Raw genomic sequence first — 23,986 nt, forward strand, 5'->3', positions numbered from 1 at the left:
AAAAAAGAAAAGAAAAGGCAGGAGTGGCAGTGTGTGTATTTGTAATCCCAGCTGCTTGGGAGGCTAAGGTGAGAGAATTTCCTGAGCCTGGGAAGTCGAGGGCACAGTGAGCTATGATCACACCACCGAACTCCAGCCTAAATGACAGAGTGAAACCCTGCCTCAAAAAAAAAAAAAAAAAAATCACCATTGAAACACCTTGATAATAATTGCAGGCAAGAGCCACTGATGACTGCTGACATTAGTGGGTGAAACTTTAAAGAGAAACTTTATATATATACACACACACACACACACACACACACACACACACACACACATCTAGCCTTCTTTTTCTTTTTCTTTTCTTTTTCTTTTTTTTTTTTCTTTTTTTTTTTTTGACAGAGTTTCGCTCTTGTTGCCCAGGCTGGAGTGCAATGGCGCGATCTCGGCTCACCGCAACCTCCGCCTCCTGGGTTCAGGCAATTCTCCTGCCTCAGCCTCCTGAGCAGCTGGGATTACAGGCACGCGCCACCATGCCCGGCTAATTTTTTGTATTTTTAGTAGAGACGGGGTTTCACCATGTTGACCAGGATGGTCTCGATCTCTTGACCTCGTGATCCACCCGCCTCGGCCTCCCAAAGTGCTGGGATTACAGGCTTGAGCCACCGCGCCCGGCCTTTCTTTTCTTTTTTCTTTTCTTTTTTTTTTTGAGACAGAATCTCATTCTCTCTCACAGGCTGGAGTGCAGTGGCACGATCTCAGCTCACGGCAACCTTCAACTCCTGGGTTCAAGTGAGCACATCAGGCTAATGTTTTTTTTCCCAAGTTTCAGTTATTTATTAATCAGTGTAATCACCAATAGATTACATCAACATGATTTCATGCATTTAGAGAAGAAATATTTCCTGGTTCAGTGGAGAATTGTGCAGATGACTTCTGGAAGACATTCATTCTAAAGCAGATTTACATTTCATTTAGTAATCTGGACGTTCTTTCTCCAGTTTGCTGTAATCCACATTCACTGGGTAGAGCCTGTATTGATCACTGGGACCCGGTTTGTCCCGGGGCTCTGGGTTCTTCTTTCTGTCCCAACAAACATCTGGATTGAACAATGAAAGAAGCAAGAGATACAGGGCTGCTCCACTACCTCCAATAAATACAAAGAGGGGATCAAGCTCGGATGCTTCTTGGCCTGACCTAAGATCTGGGGGAGCATGTCTGTGGCAGAGGCCTCTGACCGGAAAGGAGAAAACCAACCTAGCCATCATCCTGCTTCTTATGTACAGCACGATTAGGTCCTGGAACACAGGTCCTAATTTAGAATTTAGGACTCTTCTGAATGTCACGCCTCTGTACCTCCCAGTCCGCCATGCAGTGTGAGGGGTCTTATGTACCCGTGTGTGGACACCCTCAGACCACTCATCCAAGCTCCAGCCACTCTACAAACAATAAACCTTATTTTGAAACAACCTTATTTTTATTTTTAATTTTATTATTATTGGTATTAGAGACAGGATCTTGGTCTGTCGTCCAGGTTGAAATACAGTGGTGCAATCACAGTTAACTGTAACTTCAAACTCCAAACTCCTGGGCTCAAGGGATCCTCCTGCCTCAGCCTCCCGAGTACATAGGAATACAGACGTGCTACCACACCCGACTAATGAAAAAAAACTTTTTTGTTTTGTAGAGACAGGTCTCGGTAGTTGCCAAGGCTGGTCAAATTCCTCCCCTCAAGCAATCTTCCTGTCTCAGCCTCCCGAAGTGCTGGGATTACAGGTGTGAGCCACTGTGCCCAGCCTGAAACAATTCCACATTTTCAGAAGATCTCCAAAGAAGGTACAGAGAGTTCTTTTATTCCCTTCACCTAATTTCCTCTAATTTTTTCTGGTTTTGGGTTTTGTTTTGAGACAGGATCTCACGCTGTCGCCCAGGCCAGAACACTGTGGCTCAATCTCTGCTCACTGTAGCCTCGAACTCCCAGGCTTGCATGATCCTCCCACCTCAGTCTGCTATGCAGCTGGGACCACAGGTTCACGCCACCACACCCTGCTAATTAAAAAAAAAAAAAACATTTTGTAGAGAAGGGGGTCTCCCTATGTTACCCAGGCTGGTCCCGATTTCCTGGGCTCAAGCCATCCTCCCGTCTCGGCCTAACTTCCCTTAGTGTTAACATTTTGTATAACTATGGTACGTTTGTCACATCTAAGAGATTAACTAACTTTGGAACAGTGCTATTTACTGAGTGACAGACTTCATTTGAATTTCAACAGTGTCCCCTGATCGGGGGATCGCTTGAGGTCGGGAGTTTGCAAGCAGCCTGGGCAACATAGTGAGACTCGTCTCTTAAAAAAAAAAAATTTTTTTTAATGGAGATAATAAAAGCACCTATCTTCTAGATTGTTCAGAGGATTAAATGAGCTGACCACGGGTGGGGTTTCACACCCGTCATCCCAACACTTTGGGAAGCAGAGGTGAGAGGATCACCTGAGCCCGAGGTGGAGGCTGCAGTGAGCCATGATCGCGCCACTGCACTCCAGCCTGGGTGACAAAGGGAGATCTGTCTAAAAAAAGAAAATAAACGAGTTAATGCATACGAATATGATGCGCGGAGCCAGCATTCAACAATTGTTTTTTTCGCCATCATCTGCATAATGGGCACAACAGCGCCCTGCCACATCGAACTATTTAAGCTCAGAACCGTGTCTGTCACACGTAAAGCGATGCATGATTGACGCTATCATTACCACCTCCATGCTCCCACCAGCCCGCCCATCGGAAACAAGCTTTCATCGAATCCCATCGTTTTTTCCTTTTAAATCTCTTTCCTCGGCCTAGGCATGGTCGTCAGGCCTCTGCCCACCCGGACCGGGAGTGGGCAGACCCTGGCTGAGGATTCGAGCCCTGGTGGACCACAGGATCCCATCGCCCAGCCCAAGTGCCTGGACCGCCGGTGGTCTCCATGGAAACCCGCTAGCCACAGGGGGCGTGACGCCGTTGAGACAGACGGAGATACCCACCTATCAAATCAAAGTTTTCTGGGCTAGACGAACAAACGGGACTTCTGAGTGGTGCGTCCTTAAGGCAGGGCGGGAATACGGCAAAGGGCCGCGGGGGCTGTTACTGTCGCTACCAATCAAGAGTCGAGGTGGCTTTGATGGACAGGCATAGTGCGAGTGTGGGCTTTCACCCAACCGGCGGGCCGCTGTCCCCAGGAAGGACCAATGACGAGGCGGCAGGGGTGGGGCGAAGGGGCCGGTTGCTCCGGAAGTGGAGGGAGGGGGTGAAAATGGCGCCCAGCTCGAAATCGGAGCGGAACAGCGGGGCTGGGAGCGGCGGCGGCGGCCCCGGGGGAGCCGGGGGGAAGAGGGCAGCAGGGCGACGGCGGGAGCATGTCCTCAAGCAGCTGGAGCGGGTCAAGGTGAGGCCTGGAGGGAGCGCGCCGGAGGGTGGGGAGTGCGCCGGAGGGTGGGGAGTAGGGACTAGGGAGGCGGAGGGAGGAGGGCGTTCGCGGGTGAGGGGTTGGGGGCGGGGCCCCAGGGGAGGGGGCTCGGATGAGGGGCCTGGGCGGGGCTCGGGGGAGAAGACTTGGATGGAAGGGGCTCAGGCGGGGGCCTGGATGCTGGAGGTTGTGTCGGGTGACCGGCAAAGGGGCTTGGATGGAGGGAGTTGGGGGCGGGGCTCTGGGGAGGGGGTTCAGAGGGAGGCGACCCCAGAGGCCGCAGGGAGAATCAGGAGGGGAGCGATCCAGGTTCAGATCCATTTTTCAAAGCCCTGCTCTCATGGCCCCTAGGCAATGGAACCTTCCCGCCCCCTTTGCAGAGCCCCTGCCGCTGGCTTTGGGCTTCCTCCGCCTGGTGTTCCTCTCCCTGCCCGAGCTCCGACCACAAAGGAGCTGGGAGTTCCTGTACCTGGGTGGGCCTCCCCCATTGAAAGTGGGAGCTCCCTGGATAGGGCCGAGTCTTCCCCCGCAGAGTGGGAGTTACCGAAGCAGGCTGTGTCTCCTCCATCAGACTGGAAACTCCCAGAGCTGGGAGACGATGTCTCTCTCCCCCATCAATTTGGGAGCTCTGAAGGGCAGAAATGTGAATCTCCTGCAGGTGGGAAGTAACTGGGGCAAAGCCGTGTCTCTGTGGACAGGGACTGCGCCTTCTTCGCGAGGCTGATAGCTTCCTAAGGGCAAAGCTGTGTCTCCCCCTTTTGACTGGGCGCTCCCTGGGCTGGGACAGTCTCCGCCTTTAGCCTGGGAGCTCCATTGGGCTTGGCTGTGGTTCCGCCCTTAGCTTGGAAGCTCCTTGGGCAGGGATTGTGCCTCCTCTCTCGGCCTGGGCCTGGCTGGCCTGGCTGTTTCCTCCATCAGGCAGACCTCTGAGACCTCCTTGAGAGCCGGGCTATCTCCCATCAGGGAACTTCCCAGACAGGACTCATCCCATCAGATTGGAATCTCTTGAAGGCAGAGCTGTGTTTCCCCAGTTAGCCTGCATAGCAAGACTGAGGCTGCTCTGATATCCCTGTGCCTGGCTTGTGCCTGTCAGTCCCCCCATATCCTTCCATGGTGAGGTTTTGGGGTTGAGGGATTCCATTGGAAGGTGGCAATGGAAGGTGTCTCCCCCTTAATTGGGAAGGGGAAGTTGGGTCACTGGTTAGGCTCACCCTTCTATCTGCCTCAACTGGCCTCCAGCAGAGGCCAGAGCTGCCCTGGGGAGCAGGAGCCCCCTTGTTTGAAGGCTGGTGGGTTGGGGACAGATGGGTGCAGGTCAGGACCCTGTCCCAGCCTCCTTTAATAGGATGAATATCCACAGCTTAGGGACAGCCTTCAGGGAGGGAAGCAGGTGGCCCAGCATGGGACAGGGTGACTGGAGAGCCTTCTTTAGGCGGTGATGCTGGGCTCAGGCAGGAGGGACCTGAGGCTGAAGTGGTGTGGAACTTGAAGTGTGGCATGGGTCTCTGGTGGAGATGGAGGCTCAAGTGAGGTCCACCTGGCTTCAGTTTCGCCCATCTGCCTTGGTTGTTCCCACCTTCCAGAGCTTGGCCTCCTTTTGACCATTATGGTGGGCTGGGTCGGGCTGGATCCGGTGAGAACTGCTCTGCCTGTCTCCCTTGGGTGAGGGGGCTGGGGGCTGCAGATGGGGCCTGAAGTGCCCTGACCACCCCTTCCCCAGATCAGTGGACAGCTCTCCCCTCGCCTCTTCCGGAAGCTGCCTCCCCGGGTCTGTGTGTCCCTCAAAAACATCGTGGATGAGGACTTCCTTTACGCAGGGTGAGGCTGGGGCCGGGCCAGGGGGGCAGTTGGGCGAGGGTGGCGGGTTTGCCCTGACCTGGCTGCTGTGTCCTTTCCACCCCCACAGACACATCTTCCTGGGCTTCTCCAAATGTGGCCGCTACGTCCTCTCCTACACCAGCAGCAGTGGGGATGATGACTTCTCCTTCTACATCTACCATCTGTACTGGTGGGAGTTCAACGTCCACAGCAAGCTCAAGCTGGTAGGGCCAGGCCCTCCCCCGTGGGAGGCTTCAGCACCAGGCTGGCCCTTCAGATAGCATGGCCCAGCAGGACATGGGTCCTGATTCCTTGGTGTAAAGGAATTCCTTGGGTGTAAAATGATCATCGTGTACTCATGGGGTCATTGTCAAGATTCTGTGTGTTAGATCCAACCATATGAAATTCCAGGGCCAGGCATGGTGGCTTACACCTGTAGTCCCACCACTTTGGGAGACTGAGGTGGGTGGATCACCTGAGGTCAGGAGTTTGAGACCAGCCCGGTGGACATGGTGAAACCCTGTCTCTACTTAAAATATAAAATTAGCCAGGCATGATGGCGTGCACCTGTAATCCCAACTACTCTGGAGGCTGTGGCAGGAGAATCACTTAGAACCCGGGAGGCAGAGGTTGCAGTGAGCCAAGGTCACACTGGTGCACTCCAGCCTAGGCTACGGAGTGAGACTGTCTCAAAAAAAAAAAAAAAAAAAAAGGAATTACCATTTTTATGGTTCAAAAATAGGGCAATTCAATTTGGTTCCACACAGCGTATAAAACTATAGAACATGTCCGCTCAGGCCATTTAGCTTTATTAGGACCAAGCCACCTGGCTTTAGCTTTCACCCTTGACTCCTGGAACCCCCCCTCCCAGGAGCTGGGTGCTGTAACCTCACCATATGGGTGAACTCAGCTGAATGGGCCTTAGGGTGGGCTGGGCTTGGGACCAGTGCCTGGGGCAGTCTCCACTGAGACAGCGTTCCCATTGGCTGCATCCCACCCTGGCCTGGCACTGATCCTGAACGTGCTTCGCAGGTCCGCCAGGTCCGGCTCTTCCAGGACGAGGAGATCTACAGCGACCTGTACCTGACCGTATGCGAGTGGCCCAGCGATGCCTCTAAGGTCATCGTCTTCGGCTTCAAGTGAGACTCCAATCCTAGGGGACCCATGGCTGGGTGGGGCTGGGGGTGTGCAGCGGGGGCCCCCAGGCGCCGACCAGGCTGCTGAGGGTATGCCGGCCCCCAGTACCCGCTCGGCTAATGGGATGCTCATGAATATGATGATGATGAGCGATGAGAATCACCGTGACATCTACGTCAGCACCGTGGCGGTGCCACCGCCGGGCCGCTGTGCTGCTTGCCAGGATGCCAGCCGGGCCCACCCAGGTGAGGGGACCAAGGGGGTGAGGGCGACCTGCCCCCATCCCCGCTGCCTCCCTTCTCTGGGCCGAGTGTGAGCTGCTGTGGCGTGTGTTGTTGTAGGAGATCCAAATGCACAGTGCCTGCGGCACGGCTTCATGCTGCACACCAAGTACCAGGTGGTCTACCCCTTTCCCACCTTCCAGCCCGCCTTCCAGCTCAAGAAGGACCAGGTGGTGCTGCTCAACACCAGCTACTCCCTGGTGGCCTGCGCTGTCTCTGTCCACTCGGCAGGTAGGCCCTGGGGGCTTATGGCAGCCCAGCAGTGCGTGAGGCCAGCCTCTCCCTACCCCACCACACAGACGGGTCCCAGGCACAGAGAGGTAGAGCCTGCTCCCCTAGGTCACACAGCCTGGGGGCAGGAATGCAGGGGTCCAAAAATGGCCACGCCCTCCACAGCCCTGCCCGAGGGATCTTTCCCGTGGCCGAGATGTCCCATATCTGCGTTGTCCACCATGGCTGCCTCCAGGAGCCACTTGGATTGTGGCTCATGTGACCGAGGAACCGAGCTTTTGTTACTTTGTTTTTTTTTTTTTGAGATGGAGTCTCGCTCTGTCGCCCAGGCTGGAGTATAGAGGCACGATCTCCGCTCACTGCAGCCTCCACCTCCCAGGCTCAAGAGATTCTCCTGCCTCAGCCTCCCTAATAGCTGGGATTATAGGCACCTGCCATCACACCTGGCTAATTTTTGTATTTTTAGTAGAGACAGGGTTTCACCATGTTGGTCTGGCTGGTCTCAAACTCCTGACCTCAAGGGATCCACTCACCTCAATCTCCCAAAGCCATGGGATTACAGGTGTGCGCCACCGCGCCCAGCCTGTGATGGATTTCATTATAGCTAACTTGAAGTGGCCACAGGTGGCTAGCAGCGGCTGTGCTGGACGGGGAAGCGCTCCTTTCTCTGAAAAAGAGAAACACTCGTGATATCTCGGGGCATGGTTCATGGGCAGGCACTTGCTTTACATCTTTGATGTCGGAAAGATGCCAGTGAAAACCACAAGATAGGCCCTTGACAGTGCAGCAATGGGAGGGAGGGGGTCCTGGGGGCCACTTGGTAACAGAATTGTGACTGACAGACCCAGCTGCCCTGTGCCCGGGTCTCTCCCATTGGATCCGTATGTCTAGGGCTGCTGAGGGAGAGCTGGGGGCCACCTGAAGAACCCTCCGTGGGATTGGGGAGTTAGAAGGTGGGGGGCGTTGGGGGTATCTGTGAAGCACCAATGAAGGTCTCTGTGTGTGCATCCACTGAGCATGTGTCAGAAGACGTTTTAGGCCAGGCACGGTGGCTCATGCCTGTAATCCCAGCACTTTGGGAGGCTGAGGTGGGTGGATCACCTGAGGTCAGGGAGTTCAAGACCAGCCTGACCAACATGGAGAAACCCGACTCTACTAAAAATACAAAATTAGCTGGTGTGGTGGTGCATGTCTGTAATTCCAGCTACTCGGGAGGCTGAGGCAGGAGAATCTCTTGAACCTGGGAGGCGGAGGGTACGGTGAGCCAAGATTGTGCCAACACACTCCAGCCTGGGCAAAAAGAGCGAAACTCTGTCTCAGGAAGAAAAAGAAAAAGGGGCTTGATGCCTGGCGTGGTGACTCATGCCCTGTAATCCCAACACTTTGGGAGGCTGAGGCGGGTGGATCACAAAGTCAGGAGTTCGAGACCAGCCTGACCAACGTGGTGAAACGCTGTCTCTACTAAAAATACAAATAGCCGGGCGTGGTAGCACACGCCTGTAGTCCCAGTTACTTGGGAGGCTGAGGCAGGAGAAGCACTTGAACCCGGGAGGTGGAGGTTGCAGTGAGACGAGATCATGATACTGCGCTCCAGCCTGGGCAACAATAATGAAACTCTGTCTCAAAAAAAATAAAAGGGGGGTTTGAACGAACGTCTGCATGCATGTGTGCGTGGTGTGCATGCGTGGAAAAGTCTTTCCCCTTCTGGGTGTTTCAAACTGATCTCAGCATAGCCAAGTCTCCTAGAGTCGTCTCCTCAAGGTGGGTTTCTGAAAACCTCTGGGGACACTGAGCGAGGCTGGGAGTGCCCCAGACTTGAACAGGTTTACTGACACTTCTCCACCCCGATCTCTTCTTCCAGGTGACAGGAGTTTCTGCCAAATCCTGTATGACCACAGCACCTGCCCCCCAGCGCCTGCCAGCCCCCCTGAGCCCCAGAGCCCAGAGGTGCCCCCTGCCCTCCCTATCTTCTGCCCTGACGCGGCCCCAGCCCGTTCTGGGTCTCCTGAGACCTCACCCGCCATCGCCAAAGCTAAGGAGTTTGTGGCTGACATCTTTCGCCGGGCCAAAGAGGCCAAGGGTGGGGCCCCTGAGGAAGCCCGGCCTGCCCCGTGTCCAGGACCGTCTGGCAGCCACTGCCGTGCACACTCTGAGGCCCCAGCCTTGGGTGGGGAGGCGGCACCCCGGGACAGCCCCTCTGCCTCGGAGGCGCCTGCCCCTGAGCCTGGCTACGTCAATTACACCAAGCTGTACTATGTGCTGGAGTCCGGAGAGGGGACGGAGCCGGAGGATGGTGAGCAGGGAGCAGGTCTGCGGCAGGGCCTGGAATGGGAAGGCCAACCTAGGGGGCCCTGGCCTCCCTCCACCCCACCCCCACTTCCTGCCTCCCCAGAGTTCGAGGACGACAAGATCTCCCTGCCCTTCGTGGTGACCGATCTTCATGGCCGAAACCTGCGGCCCATGCGGGAGCGGACTGCTGCCCAGGTGGGTGCAGGTGGTGGGCAGGCCGAGGGCAGCCCCTGGGAACTGCTGGGGGATGGTTGGCACTATCCTCTGTGCCGCCCCCTCGCCCACAGGGCCAGTACCTGACAGTGGAGCAGCTCACACTGGACTTCGAATATGTCATCAATGAGGTCATCCGCCATGACGCCACCTGGGGCCACCAGTTCTGTTCTTTCAGTGACTACGACATAGTCATTCTAGAGGTGGGCCCAGGGCGGGCAAGGTGGGTCTAGGGCCTCCCTTACTCTGGGTCATGCTCAGGAGCTGGTGTCGTCCACCCCCCGCCCCGTCGCTCCAGGTCTGCCCAGAAACCAACCAGGTCCTTATCAACATTGGCCTGCTGCTCCTGGCCTTCCCGTCCCCCACTGAGGAGGGCCAGCTCCGGTGAGCATGGGGACCCTGCCCTCCTTGTCCATCAGGGGTGCCACTTGCAGACACTTCAGGGTGGGGGCGTGGGGACAGGAGAAGGCCCTCGCTGTGCCGCAACCTGGCTGGCCCCCTCTATAGCTGCTCCAAAGACAAAAACCCCTCAAGGTGGCATGGGGCCTGGTTCAGGAGCCAGGCCGTACCAGCGCTTGTCCTCTGTCCCTCTCCACTGCAGACCAAAGACCTATCACACCAGCCTCAAGGTAGCATGGGATCTCAACACAGGCATCTTTGAGACGGTCAGTGTGGGCGACCTCACCGAAGTCAAAGGGCAGACCAGGTGAGGCAGGGCTGGGGGGCAGGGTCGGGGCGGCCAGGCCATGAGAGCCACTCACCCCCTGGCCCCGCAGCGGCAGCGTCTGGAGCTCCTACCGCAAGAGCTGCGTGGACATGGTCATGAAGTGGCTAGTGCCCGAGAGCAGCGGCCGCTACGTCAACAGGATGACCAACGAGGCGCTGCACAAAGGTGGGGTTCGACGACCCCGCCATGGTCAGGGCCCCCGAGGACACTTGCCCTCAACCAGGCACTGATTCCTGAGCACTGATGAAATGGGTGGGAAGGCTGGAATCGGGGCGAGGAGAGGGCGGCCCAGGCCAGGCCCAGCTCAGGGACCCTGAAGGTGTAGGGCCTGGGAGCCGGTCACTGCTTCATGCTGCAGACTAGAGGTGGAGGACAACTCAGCAGGGTCCCTACCTTCTGGCCCAGAAGCCAGTCAGGTGAGGGTGCAGCCTCAGGGCTGGACATGCCTTTTCCTCACCTGTCCCTGCAGGGTGCTCTCTGAAGGTTCTGGCAGACAGCGAGCGATACACGTGGATCGTGCTGTGAGGGCCGGGCCGCCCCGGACACTGACTCCAACTACCTCCCCGGGGTGGCCTCTTCCCGGCCGGCTGGCCCACCGACTGATGACCGGCACTAGTGTTAGGCTGCGGAACAGGGCTGGGCAGAGCAGCCCCTGGTGGCCCGAGGGTCTGGACACTTTATTTATGCCTATTTAAGTTGGGAAGGGGCCGAGAGAGGGTGCCCACTGCCCCACCAGCCCGAATGCCCCGCCTTCGCCCCAAGCTGGGCATGGGCCTGGCCCCTCATGCATTCGCCCGTTTGCTCGGCTACAGCTGTGGACATTGCCCTCGGGGAGGCCGAATGGACCCCGTTCCCCCCTGCCCTTCTGCCTCCAGCCTCCCCACCCAGGCCAGCAACCTCCTGGCCATTCCCATTCCGTTCTTAATGTAATAAATGTTTTAATTTCTGAACCTCATTGAGGCCCCATAACTGCAGCCTGGAGCCCCCGCCCCACGGCCCCCCCAGAGCCCAGCAAGTCAGCAGTAGACAAATACCACAGCGGAATTTATTGTTTAAGAAAGACTACAAAAAGGTAGAAAACAGCTCGGCACACTAGACTACCACACACGTGGACACTCACTGCCGGGAGGGGGAGCCCGTGGGCGCGGGGACTGGGCAGGGCCGCCCCAAAAGCTGTAGCACGCGGAGCACACAAAATAGTGATTTTTATACAATAGGTCAGATTGCCTTTTTTTTCCTTTTTCTTGCCATAAACATTTATCTCACAGGTTGAAAACACTGAGAAAACTGGAACAGATAAGGCCATGATGGTTGGAAAAAAACCCAACAAGTTACCAACTCCGCTTGGGCGGCGCTCACAAATCGCACAATAGTCATGGGGGCAGGGGGTGCACGGCATGGAGGAGCACGGTCTCCGGGAACATAGCACAGAGAAGGTTCCATTACAAACCAGCGGCGGATAGCGGGGCGCAGGGGCTGTGGTGTGCGGGCATTCCCCGGCCCCGTGGCTCTTTGGAAGCTGGAGGCCATGCCCCCTGCCGCCCCCCTCCCAGCCAGGCCGAGCAATGCCCCCTTCTCGGGCTTGGGGGCAAGGGAGGGCCCAGCGCTGGAGAAGATGCGACACCCACGGCTTTAATTGCACTTAATACCAAGAAGGGGAAGCAGTGGGGTTGCGGGGGGTAGGGGGTACCGGGGTTGCTGCTGACAGTGGGGGTGTCCCCAAGTGACGCCCACCTGCGCCGGCCCGAGGCTCAGGGCTGGGCCCAGGACAGGCTGTGCAAAGCCAGCGAGCTGAATAAGTTAACAGTTTTGCACTGGAGGGGGCCTGCCTGCCTGCCCCCTGGGGTGACGGGAGGACGGGGCTGGGGGGAAGATGCTGCGGCCTGCGGTGGGGTAGGGGGGCAAGGGGCCGGCCTGCGGTGGGGTAGGGGGGCAAGGGGCCGAGGTGGATGCCCTGCGGGACACCTGGGCACGCGGCGGGTTCCTTAAGGCACGTCTTTTGTGTCAAGAGTTTGCAGCTGCGGCTCCGCCCAGCCCGCTGATTGTGCCGGCCCCATGGGGGAGGGGGGCCCTCCCCCGACCTTCCCTGTCTCGGAGGCCCCCTCCCTGCCCTGGCAGAGGCTGGAGCGGTGACCACGAAGCCACAGAAGCTGTGAGGGACCCTGGTGTGGAGGGGTGACGGGGGCAGGTAGGATGGGGAGGCCAAGGGCTTAGCTGGATGGCAGCGCCTGCACGAAGAGGCCACGCGCGTCAGTCCGCGCCAGCTTAGCCGGAGGCTCCAGGGCCTCTGGGCCCAGCGCGGGAGACTCGCTACCGGCTGCCAGCGAGATGTCCTGCGGCAGCTCATCCTCGCTCTCCTCCTCCTCTTCCTCCTCCTCGTCTGGGGCACAGGGACCAAGTCCGGCTCAGGGGGTGGTGGCAACGACCCCCGGGGCCCCGCGGCTTCCTCCTCCACCCTAGCCCCTCGATTGTCTGCCAGCCCCACGACCCCGCTCCCTGGGTGGGAACACGCTTCACCTACCTTTGTCGGGGTCCAGGGGATTCAGGGAGGTGGCCAGATTGGCGAACTAGAGGGAAGAGAGAAGAATAAGGATGAGGGTCCTGCTGCCTGGCACTCTGCTCGCACGGCCGCAGTTCCCTGCCGTGCGCACCTCGCCCATGACGGCGATGGGGGTTTCGCCCTTGGCCTGGGCTACACGGTGCTCGATCAGGTAGTACATGTACTCGTCGTAAAGCAGCCGGATGAGGTGGAAGGAGCCGAAGCTGGCCGCGCTGCGCAGGGTCAGGTCCCGTATCACCATGGAGCTGGGGAGGACAACGGAGAGAAGACAGTCAGGCCCCGTCCCGCTCAACCCCTTGCCCCCTCCCCACCAAGATGCGCCCGGCCTCGCACCAGCTCAGCGACTCAGCCTGGATCCCGCACAGACTTCCCTAGGGTGAACATGGTAGAGAGTCCAGGGCCCCAGCCAGCCCGCCTGCAGGCTCGGGTCTTTGCAGAAGAGTACCTGAGCCCCCCAGGGACGTGGGGACTTCCCTGGTGCCGCCCAGGCCCGATCCCACCGCAAGCGCACCTGTAGAAGGACCACTTGAGGAGGAAGAGTTTGGCGGCCTTGGGGAAGCCGGCGCTGCCCTGGTAGGGCTTGAGCACCTGGCTCACCACACCGTCCAGCCAGGCCGCCCACTGCTCCAGCGAGTTCTGCTGCTGCAGCGTCACCTTGAAGTCCTGCTCCAGCCGCTGCACCACGCGGTCCTCGCAGCGGCACACCCAGGAGGCCTGTTCCTGGGGCACAGCGGGCGGACGGGCAGGTGCCCAGGGCTCAGCCGCCATCACCCCGGCCTGGAACGCCCCGCCGGGCTGCCCCTTGCTCACCCGCCCCGCCCTGCCCCGCGCTCACCTGCACGTTGGCGAAGTCCACGCGGTTGAGGTCGCTCAGCATCTGATTGATCTGCGCGGTGTTCTGCAGCACAGCGCGCGCTGCCTGCGCCAGGTGGTTGAGAGACGTGTAGCGCCGCAGTGTCTGCGCGAAGGCGCCGGCCGCGGCCACCTGCGTGCAGGGATGGGGGGCTTGCTCCTTCCGAGGAACCCCAGCTCGCCAGCCCTAGCCCCACCTCGCTGCAACCTCTCCAAGCCTGTTTCCTTTTTGCTAAAAAAGGAGGGATGTGCCTCACTACTTCTGTTGGGAGACAGAAGGGTTGGAACCTTCAAACTTTGGGTGTACACTCACAAGCGCCGCCCTTCTCCCCAATTTAATTTATTGTGTTCTGACCAGGGCATAGTATTTTAAATTTTTTTAAATTAAAAAAAAAAAAAAAAATTGAGACAGGGTCTCACCATGTTGTTCGTCTCAAACTTCTGGCTTCAAGTCATCATCCTGCCTCTGCCTCCCAAACTGTTGGGACTGAGCCACCGGCCGGAAAGAGCCAATTTTTTTTTTTTTTTAGACAGAGTCACGCTCTGTTGCCCAGGCTGGAGTGCAGTGGCACGATCTCAGCTCACTGCAACCTCAAGTGACTTCTGACTCAGTCTCCCGAGTAGCTGGGATTACAGGTGCCCGCCACCATACCCGGCTGATTTTTATATTTTTTAAAATTATGCCCTACATATTTGCATGATTTTTGTATTTTTAGTAGAGATGGGGTTTCACCATGTTGACCAGGCTGGTCTCGAACTCCTGACCTCATGATCCACCCACCTCGCCTCCCAAAATGCTGGGATTACAGGCATGAGACACCGCGCCTGATTTTTTTTTTTGGTTTTTTAAGGAAAAGTACACAATAGGAAATATGGAGGGCACTGCGGTAGAAAGGGTAAACACTGCTTTGGTAAACGATTTTTTTTTTTTTTTGAGACTGAGTCTCAGAAATCTCCCTCTGTCACCCAGGCTGGAGTGCAGTGACATAATCTTGACTCACTGCAACCTCTGCTTCCCGGGTTCAAGCGATTCTTGTGCCTCAGCCTCCTGAGGAGCTGGGACCACAGGCACACACACAACTATGCCTGGCTAATTTTTATATTTTAAGTAGAGAAGGGGTTTCACCATGTTGGCCAGGCTGGTCTCGATTGATCTGACCTCAAGTAATCTGCCTGGCTCGGCCTCCCAAAGTGCTGGGATTACGGCATGAGCCACTGCGCTCCGCCTCGTTTTCTTTCATACCCTGGAATCTCAGCTTGGGAGAGGACCGGGGTTTTGTCCACCTGGTTCATTGCTGTGTATGAGAAGGAGGTTGGGTGAATACATGAATGCGTGAGTCTTGCCGGTTCTTCTCCTGGTTCTGGCGTCTGCTGTCTCCGCAGGCCCGTCTCCGCCCTGTGTCCAGTGGCGGCTTTTTGTTTCGTTTTGTTGCCCAAGCACATCCCACCAAACTCCTAACATCTAAGTAGTCAGCGAATGTGCAGTATTGATGAAAACGACAAGTATTACGTTTCCTTACAGATGCTGTCGGCTTTCTGAAGCTTCTCTTTCTGCACACCTGGGGCACTTTCTAGCAAGGCTTGTCTGAATAGGGAACTACTGTACATTTGCAGTTGGTTTTTATTTTTTAAAGATGCTGTGTTGAGTACAATACCACCACAAAAAGTTTGCATTTCAGAAGTGGGTGCTGGAGGACACTGGTTTATAAAGACGACACCCAGGGCACTCCCCAAGGCAGAGGAGACTTCCCCTTTCCTGACGGGCAGCATCCCCAAAACAGGTGTGGGAACAAATCTTCCTGCCATTGGGAGCAGAGGAGACGAGGCCTAAGCCCCAGAGCTAGGAGGAAGGGACCCTCCACACCCTCACCTTCACCCGCAGCATCTCCTCGGGGATGTTGACCATGGCGTGGGTGAGCCAGCTCTCCAGGCTCTTGGCAAAGTTCCGGATTGCTTGGGTCAAGGCACCTGTGGGCGGAGGCAATGAGGGGGCGGTCAGGGCAGGGTGGGCATGTGTGTGCCAGGGGATGCCAAGGAGGCCGAGCACTCACTGGGGATGGGCCGCAGCACGTCGGGGATGAGAATTTCCACCAGGCCCTGGTACAGCACGTTGTCACAGTGCTTGGTCCACTGGAGCACGGGCTCAAACTTGGAGAGGAGCACCAGGATGGCTTTGGGCAGCCGCTTCTCGGCCTCGTCATGCCTGTGGGTACCCACCCCACCCCGGGTCACTGGGGCACTCTACGGTCCTGACTCCATTGTCAGAAGGGAACAGGTACCCCCTTGTTCCCAACCCAGGGTCACTGGGGCACTCTGTATTTCTACTCCCAGCGTCAGAAGGCACAGGTACCCCCTAACCCCAACCCTGGGTCACTGGGGCACTCTATGGTCCTGTCCCAAGTGCTATAACAGCACAAGTACACCCTGTCCCCAAGCCAGGGTCACTGGGGCAGTCTGTGGCCCTGCCCCCAGTGTCAGAAGTGCACAGGTACCCCCATCCCCTGCCCAGGGTCAGGTAAGCACCCCTGCCTCCCAAGGATCCCCAGGGTCCGGCTGGCACAGGCCCAAGGGGTGGGATGGGATCCAGGGGTCAAACAGATCCCAGAACCCACCACTCTAGGCAGGGATGGTGCCGTGCCCCACGTGTGGGCTTGCTCAGGCACGCCACCCCTGGCCCTGAGCGCTGGGCGGTTACACACACACATTCTACACAGTCAGGGGCATGTGCACCCCAGAAACTGCAGGGGACAACCCAGGTGCCCCAACCCTGGGTATCAAAATCATCTGGGGGTCATGCCCTCCTCCCCCCAGCCCTTCCCGTGTCGCTGGGCAATACTCACACGGCCAGTGGCGGCGCCTCGCTGGGCTGGCTGAGGTTGTACCTCCAGAAGGTCTTCCACAGCGTCTCCACCAGGGTGAACTGCAGGTTCACCATGACATCGACGATGGCCTGCGGCAGAGGCGAAGGCTCAGGGAGGCTGGCGGCAGTGTGGCCCTCTCATGCTGTGGCCGCATCCCCGCCCACTCGCCTGCCCACCTGGCCGCCCTACCTCACAGTGTTCCCGGTACAGGACCTGGAAGGCTTTGATGTCCCCAGGTCCGACACCCTCGGGCAGCACTTTGCCCTGGAGGTCGAGCTCTGTGAAGTCAGGGAGGCTCCGAGAGGCATCTGGGGGCCGGGGAAAACCATGAGGCCCTTTGTCCCACCTGCCGGCCCACCCTGGGGTCCCACTGAGTTGTCACCACCTTTCCGCCAGGCCGGGGTCCCCCATGTGCCTGTGAGGGACAAAGCATGGTGGCGGGGGAGGAGGCGAGTGCCTGGCGAGGGGCCGAGGACAGGGAGAACTTGAGAGCCCATGCTCCTTTGGCAGAGAGGACAGGAGGGTCTTGTACCAGCCCTCAGGACACGGGCCTTTGAGTCTCGGCTGCAACCCTGCACCCACCTGGCCAGGGAGTGGGTGGCCCCCAGGGTGCAGTCAGGACCACAGGACTCTGCCCCCAAGTGGGGACTAGCCATGGAGAGTCACCCTGGGGATGCCCCCTCAACTCTGCCAAAAGAATTGTTCTCCACCCTCCTCTAGGTCCCCAGGCACAGAAGGGACACGTAGGACATCGAGGCCTCCTAAGCAGATGAGGAAATTAGTTGTTATGTGCTCAGGATTGAGGATGTGTGGCTGGACTATGAGCTCCAAGGGTTTGCTTGTTTACTTAGCATCCTTTGGCCTTGTTTTCATGGATTTTTACTTTGTCTTTTTTTTTTTTTTTTTAAAGGGAGGGGAGGGATCTTGCTATGTCGCCCAGTCTGGTCTCAAACTCCTGGACAAGCAATTTTTCCCGCCTTGGCCTTCCAAAATGATTGGATTCCATGCATGAGCCACTGTACCTGGCCTTTTTTATTTTCTTGAGACAGAGTTTCACTCACTCTGTCACCCAGGCTGGAATGCAGTGGCACGATCTTGGCTCACTGCTACCAGTGATCAAGGCTCACTCCCTTGTTCAAGCAGTTCTCCTGCCTCAGCCTCCTGAGTAGCTGGAATTACAGGCACCCACCACCACGCCTGGCTTATTTTGGTATTTTTAGTAGAGGCAGAGTTTCACCATGTTGGCCAGGCTGGTCTCGAACTCTTGACCTCAAACGATTCCTCCTGCCTCAGCCTCCCCAAGTGCTGGGATTACAGATGTGAGCCACCGTACCTGGCCTTTTTTTTTTTTTTTTAAAGCTTACTTTTAGAAACACTGGGTACACACCTGCCTTCTGAGCGAGTGAGTGGTCCTAGCATGGCACTTGCCCCCCCTCCCGCCCCCCTCATGGACACCATGGCTGTGGGATACCTAGATGGGAAAAGGAGCGGCCTCCACAGGACTCACGAAGGAGGAGGACCTGCCCCATCACATCTCTAACAAGTAACCATGTCCATCTGGGTAGGATCTGAAATCTCATGTAGGTCAGGTGCGGTGGCTCAGGCCTGTAATCCCAGCACTTTGGGAGGCCAAGCGGGGAGAATCACTTGAAGTCAGGGGTTCAAGACCAGCCTAGCCAATGTGGTGAAACCCCATCTCTACTAAAAATACCAAAATTAACCGAGCATGGTTGCACATGCCTATAGTCCCAGCTACTCAGGAGGCTGAGGCAGGAGAATCGCTTGAACCCAGGAGGTGGAGGTTGTGGTGAGCCAGGATGGTGCCATTGCACTCTAGCCTCGGCAACAGAGAGAATCTGTCTCAAAAAATAAAAACAAAAATTAAAAAATAAAATCTCGGTTGGGTGCGATGGCTCACACCTGCACTTTGGGAGGCTGAGGCAGGCGGATCACGAGGTCAGGAGTTCGAAACCAGCCTGACCAACATGGTAAAACCCCGTCTCTACTAAAAATAAAAAAATTAGCTATGGGTGGTGGCAGGTGCCTGTAATCCCAGCTACTCAGGAGGCTGAGGCAGGAGAAATCGCTTGAACCTGGGAGGTGGAGATTGCAGTGAGCTGAGATCAGGCCATTACACTCCAGCCTGGGTGACAGAGCGAGACTTCATCTCAAAAATAAAATAAAATCTCATGTAGCAAAAGGGGATTGACTAGAAAGCCCAGAACCCCAGAGAAATGCTTTGCATTGAAAGAAATGAGAATCTACCTTGAAGAAAAATTCTGGAGACAGAATTGTCACTGTGGACAGAGACTGTGATGTCTCACGCAACCCCTGCTGGTCCTCAGGCATCTCTCACCAAGCCCTCCCCTGGCTCAGAGGCTGCCACCTGGCTTTGGGAGCCGCCTGCACAGGTGGGGGCGGGAGCTCTCACCCAGGAACTGCTGGTACTGCTGCACCTGCGCACTGATGTCCGACAGCCCTGTGCTCTGCTGCTGCCCTACCGCCACGCCGTTGGTCATGCCTTCCATCTTCTGGATAGGCTTGAGCCTGGAGGAGAATGGGCAGGCGGGCCAGCTGGGGGATGGCCTGCATGTCCTTCCCTGCCTCCTCTGCCCCGGGTCCAGCCCTGCTCTCTTACCTCTGCTTCTGTGAGAAGGGCTGGCCCCGCATGGCCATGTGCTGCTGGTCCTCCATCAGCCGCAACAGGGGTGAGCTGGCCTTGATTCGCAGGCCATAGTAGTGGTACTTGGAGTTGCCCCTGGGAGGAAGGTGGAGGGTAAGGGCTGGGCTAGGGGTCTGCTGGCTAGCAGGGTATGGAGTGCCTCACAGCATACCCATCTTCTCTATTAGGGGGACAGATGGAGAGAACCCTGCCCTGCAGAGCTGGGGATGCTGTACTGAAGAGGCACAGGGGCAGTGGGTATCAATGACTGAATGGGGTGACACTGAACCTGGGAACAGGAACCAAGAGATGAGCAGGGGGCAGCCATGGGGTTGCAAAGGAGAGGAAGAGAGGGGCAGATGGCTCCTTGTTCCTTCCCACGTGAATTCACTGATTCACAGGCTCTGATTTAGCACTGACTAGGTTCAACCCCGCATCATCAAGGTACGAGCATTGCAGACGGACCAGAACAATCTGAAACAAGTCACGTAAATGGCACGTGCGGACTGGGCGTGGTGACTCATGGCTGTAATCCCAGCACTTTCGGAGACCAAGGCAGGTGGATCATTTGTGGACAGGAGTTCGAGACGAGCCTCGTCAACATAGAGAAACCCTGCCTCTACTAAAAATAATTTTTTTTTTTTTTTGGAGACAGAGTCACACTCACACTGTCACCCAGGCTGGAGTGTAGTGGCATGCTCTCAGCTTCACTGCAACCTCTGCCTCTTGAGTTGAAGCAATTCTCCTGTCTCAGCCTCCTACTGGGATTATAGGTGCCTGCCACCACGCTCGGCTAATTTTTTGTATTTTTAGTAGAGACAGGGTTTCACCATGTTAGCCAGGATGGTCTCGATCTTCTGGCCTTGTGATCCGTCCATCTCGGCCTCCCAAAGTGCTTGGATTACAGGCATCAGCCACCTCGCCTGGCTACTAAAAATATTTTTTGGAAATTAGCTGGGCTAGCCGGGTGCGGTGGCTCACGCCTGTAATCCCAGCACTTACGGAGGCCGAAGTGGGCAGATCACAAGGTCAGGAGTTTGAGACCAGCCTGGCCAGTGAGGGGGGTGGATCACGAGGTCAGGAGTTTGAGACCAGCCTGGCCAACATGGTGAAACCCCATCTCTACTAAAAATATAAAAACTAGCCAGGCATGGTGGTGCCTGCCTGTAATCCCAGCTACTCAGGAGGCTGAGGCAGGAGAATTGCTTGAACCCAGGAGGTGGAGGTTACAGTGAACCAAAATCAAACCACTGCACTCCAGCCTGGGCGACAGAGACACCATCTCAAAAAAAACAAAACAAAAAAATTAGCTGGGCATGGTTGTGCATTGCTTGTTAAGTCCCAAACTACACAAGATGCTGAAACTACTCCAGAGAATTGCTTGAACCCGGGGGGGCGGAGGTTTTGGTGAGCCGAGATTGAGTCACTGCACTCCAGCCTGGACCACAGAGTGAGACTCTGTCTCCCAAAAAAAAAAAGGCAGGTGTGAGGGTGCTCAAGGCTAAGGAGAAAAATGAAGCAGGGTTGGGGGTGACAGGCCAGGACAGAGGAAGGCTGCAGTTTAAGTTGAGGCCGCCAGGGGATGCGTGAGTAGGATGGGGTTAGAAGCACATGAGGTGGAAGGCACCGCCAGTGCAAAGGCCCTGGGGTGGGAGTCAGCGGCTGTGTAAAGGAACCTTGTGGAGGCGGTGGGGATGGGCTGGGCTGGGCTGGGCTGGAGTGTCTGAGATGACCTGGAGTGGGGGTGGGTCTCAGTGTGCCCCCCGATTCCCCAGGGGCTGCTGGGAGTAGACGGATGGCCCTACCTGGTGCCCAGACGGCGGGTTCGCAGACCCATGAAGACGGAGCGGATAAGCTTGCCGAAGGAGGCGGCGTTGACGGGCTCCAGCTTCTGCTCCTGGCAGTGCAGAAGGTAGTGGCAGTAGAGGGTGCTCCGTGGCAGACTCACGCCCTCGGCCGTCTCATAGTTGTCCAAGAGCCACTGAACCTGGGGCCGGAGGGAGAAGGGAGAGCGCCGGTCGGTGCTTCCGTCATCTCTGAGTGCTGTGGCTGAGTGCCCTGTATCGACTTCCAGCTGGGATCCTGACAGCCACACCCACCATAGGTTAGCACATCCTACTGCCATCCTCCCCAGGAACTACGTCCCACAGAACTCTCCAGAGCTGCACTGTCCTATACACTTGCCACGTGCAGCTAGTTAAAAACATTAAGGGACGGGCACGGCGGCTTGCCCCTTATAGTTCCAGCACTTTGGGAGGCTAAGGTGGGAGGATCACTTGAGTTCAGCCTGGGCAACATAGGGAGACCCTGTCTCTACCAAAGAATTTTTTAAAAAATTAGCCAGTGTCAGCCAGGCACAGTGGCTCATGCCAGTAATCCCAGCACTTTGGAAGGCTGAGACACGTGGATCACTTGAGGTCAGGAGCTCGAAACCAGCCTGGTGACCATGGAGAAACCCTGTCTCTACTAAAAATACAAAAAAAAAAAAAAAAAAATAGCCAGGTGCAGTGGCACATGCCTGTAGTCCCAGCTACTCAGGAGGCTGAGGCAGGAGAATCGCTTGAAACCGGGAGGCAAAGGTTGCAGTGAGCCGAGATTTCACCACTGCAAGACTGCGACAAAAGTGAGACTGTTTTAAAAAAAAAAAAATTGGCCAGGCGCAGTGGCTCACGCCTGTTAATCCCAGCACTTTGGGAGGCCGAGGTGGGTGGATCACGAGGTCAAGAGATCGAGACCATCCTGGTTAACATGGTGAAACCCCGTCTCTACTAAAAATACAAAAAATTAGCTGGGCATGGTGGCACGTGCCTGTAATCCCAGCTACTCGGGAGGCTGAGGCAGGAGAATTGCCTGAACCCAGGAGGTGGAGATTGCGGTGAGCCGAGATCGCGCCATTGCACTCCAGCCTGGGTAACAAGAGCGAAACTCAGTCTCAAAAAAAAAAAAAAATTAGCCAGTGTTGTGGTGCGTGCCTGCAGTCCCAGCTATTTGGGAGGCTGAGGCAGGAGGATCCCTTCAGCTCAGAAGTTGAAGGCTGCAGTGAGCTATGATTGAGCCACTGCATTCCAGCCTGGGTAGCAGTCAGACCTTGTCTCAAAAAAAAAAAATTATGTTAATTTATGCAGAGTGAGAAAAAGCAAATCTCCAAGCCAGGAGCGATTGACTCGCACCTGTAATCCTAGCACTTTGGGAGGTTGAGGTGGGCAGATCACCTGAAGTCTGGCCAACATGGTGAAAGCCCATCTCTACTAAAAATACAAAAAATTAGAATGGCGTGTGGCAGGCGCCTGTAGTTCCAGTCTCTTGGGAGGCTGAGGCAGGAGAACATCTTGAACCTGGGAGGCGGAGGTTGCAATAAGCCAAGACTGCACCACTGCACTCCAGCCTGGGCAACAGAGCGAGACTCTGTCTCAAAAAAAAAAAAACAAACAAACAAAAAAATTAGCTGGATGTGGTGATAGGCGCCTTTAATTGTAGCTACCCTGGAGGCCGAGGCACAAAAATTGCTTGAACCTGGAAGGTGGGGAGGTTACAGTGAGCTGAGATTGCACCACTGCACTCCAGCCTGGGTGACAAGAGTGAAACTCCATCTCCAAAAAAGAAAAAAAAAAAAAAAAGACTAGAATGGACAGAAGCCAGGCTACATCAGGACCAAGAGGGACACCAGGACCACCAGCACTGACCCACCCCACAGTCACACAATTGTCGAGGGGCCCAGTTGGGGCTGGAATTTAAGGCTGCCCCAAGGACTTCATGAAGCCACTTCTTGGCACAAGGAGTTCCAGTACCACCCTTCCAGATGGCGGAGAAACCTGTTCTGGAAGCTCCACATGGCAGTGCTGGCTTCTCCCGCATTATCTCTTCTCTGTTATCAATTTTAATCAGAATAATCACAGCACTTTGGGAGGCCAAGGTTGGAGGATTGCCTGAGGCCAGGATTTTGAGACCAGCCTAGGCAACAGAGTGAGATCCTGTCTCCACAAAAAAATTTTTAAAAATCGAAACCAGGCATGGTGGCCCATGCCTGTAATCCCAGCACTTTGGGAGGCAAAGGTGGGTGGATCACAGGGTTAAGAGATTGAGGCCATCCCGGCCAATGTGGCGAAACCTCGTCTCTACTAAAAGTACAAAAATTAGCTGGGTGTGGTGGCACGCGCCTGTAGTCCCAGCTACTTGGGAGGCTGAGGCAAGAGAATCCCTTGAACACAGGAGGTGGAGGTTGCAGTAAGCCGAGATCATGCACTGTGTCTCAGCCTGGCGAGACAGCGAGACTCCATCTCAAAAAAAAAAATATTAGCCAGGCATGGTAGTGCATGCCTGTAGTCCCAGCTACTTGGGAGGGTAAGCTGGGAGGATCACTTGAGCCTGGGAGTTTGAGGCTGCATTGAGCTATGATTATACCACTCCAGCCTGGGTGACAGAGCAAGACTCTGGCTCGAAAAGAAAAGAAAAGAAAAAAGAATAAAAAGAATAGACAACCTGTCTCCCAGGCTGGAGTGCGGTGGCACAATCTTGGCTCACTGCAACCTCTGCCTCCCAGGTTGAAGCAATTCTTGTGCCTCAGACTCCTGAGTAGCTAGGATTACAGGCACTTGCCACCATTCCTGGCTAGTTTTTGTATTTTTAGTACAGATGGAGTTTCACCATGTTGGCCAGGCTGGTCTTGAACTTTTTTTTTTTTTTTTTTTTTTTTTTTTTGAGACGGAGTTTCGCTCTTGTTACCCAGGCTGGAGTGCAATGGCACGATCTCAGCTCACCGCAACCTCTGCCTCCTGGGTTCAGGCAATTCTCCTGCCTCAGCCTCCTGAGTAGCTGGGATTACAGGCACGCGCCACCATGCCCAGCTAATTTTTTTGTATTTTTAGTAGAGATGGGGTTTCACCATGTTGACCAGGATGGTCTCGATCTCTTGACCTCGTGATCCACCCGCCTTG

General features: G+C 56.0%; 2 protein-coding genes and 1 pseudogene across 8 annotated transcripts in view; 1 reads left to right on the forward strand and 2 right to left on the reverse strand.

Moving 5' to 3' along the window:
• Positions 1-804: 804 nt before the first annotated feature.
• Positions 805-1,227, reverse strand: LOC116541596 (annotated as a pseudogene).
• A 2,008-nt stretch (positions 1,228-3,235) lies between these two features.
• DCAF15 (DDB1 and CUL4 associated factor 15) lies at positions 3,236-11,072 on the forward strand. The gene is made up of 13 exons (XM_032265877.1): positions 3,236-3,400; positions 5,142-5,239; positions 5,328-5,463; positions 6,272-6,378; positions 6,482-6,621; positions 6,718-6,888; positions 8,750-9,181; positions 9,281-9,372; positions 9,465-9,593; positions 9,689-9,774; positions 9,992-10,096; positions 10,167-10,282; positions 10,587-11,072. Exons 1-13 carry the CDS (start codon positions 3,269-3,271, stop codon positions 10,640-10,642), a joined length of 1,800 nt encoding a protein of 599 aa, XP_032121768.1. The 5' UTR covers positions 3,236-3,268; the 3' UTR covers positions 10,643-11,072.
• A 68-nt stretch (positions 11,073-11,140) lies between these two features.
• Positions 11,141-23,986, reverse strand: part of RFX1 (regulatory factor X1) — a 47,608-nt gene continuing 34,762 nt past the window's right edge. For 6 of the 7 annotated variants that reach the window (XM_032265863.1, XM_032265864.1, XM_032265861.1 and 3 more), the window contains 12 exons: positions 20,858-21,039; positions 19,029-19,148; positions 18,822-18,937; positions 16,580-16,698; positions 16,370-16,479; positions 15,581-15,732; positions 15,400-15,497; positions 13,513-13,662; positions 13,189-13,397; positions 12,769-12,922; positions 12,639-12,684; positions 11,141-12,497 (listed from right to left, as the gene is read on the reverse strand). In XM_032265863.1, the coding sequence (XP_032121754.1) occupies positions 12,328-12,497; positions 12,639-12,684; positions 12,769-12,922; positions 13,189-13,397; positions 13,513-13,662; positions 15,400-15,497; positions 15,581-15,732; positions 16,370-16,479; positions 16,580-16,698; positions 18,822-18,937; positions 19,029-19,148; positions 20,858-21,039 (1,626 nt within the window). In that variant the 3' untranslated portion in view covers positions 11,141-12,327. The remainder of the gene's footprint in view (positions 12,498-12,638; positions 12,685-12,768; positions 12,923-13,188; positions 13,398-13,512; positions 13,663-15,399; positions 15,498-15,580; positions 15,733-16,369; positions 16,480-16,579; positions 16,699-18,821; positions 18,938-19,028; positions 19,149-20,857; positions 21,040-23,986) is intronic. The other variant, XM_032265867.1, reaches the window with a different exon arrangement.

This window comes from Sapajus apella, unplaced genomic scaffold (assembly GCF_009761245.1).
Source record: "Sapajus apella isolate SASKATOON/1434 unplaced genomic scaffold, GSC_monkey_1.0 scaffold152, whole genome shotgun sequence".
Taxonomy (NCBI): Eukaryota; Metazoa; Chordata; class Mammalia; order Primates; family Cebidae; genus Sapajus; species Sapajus apella.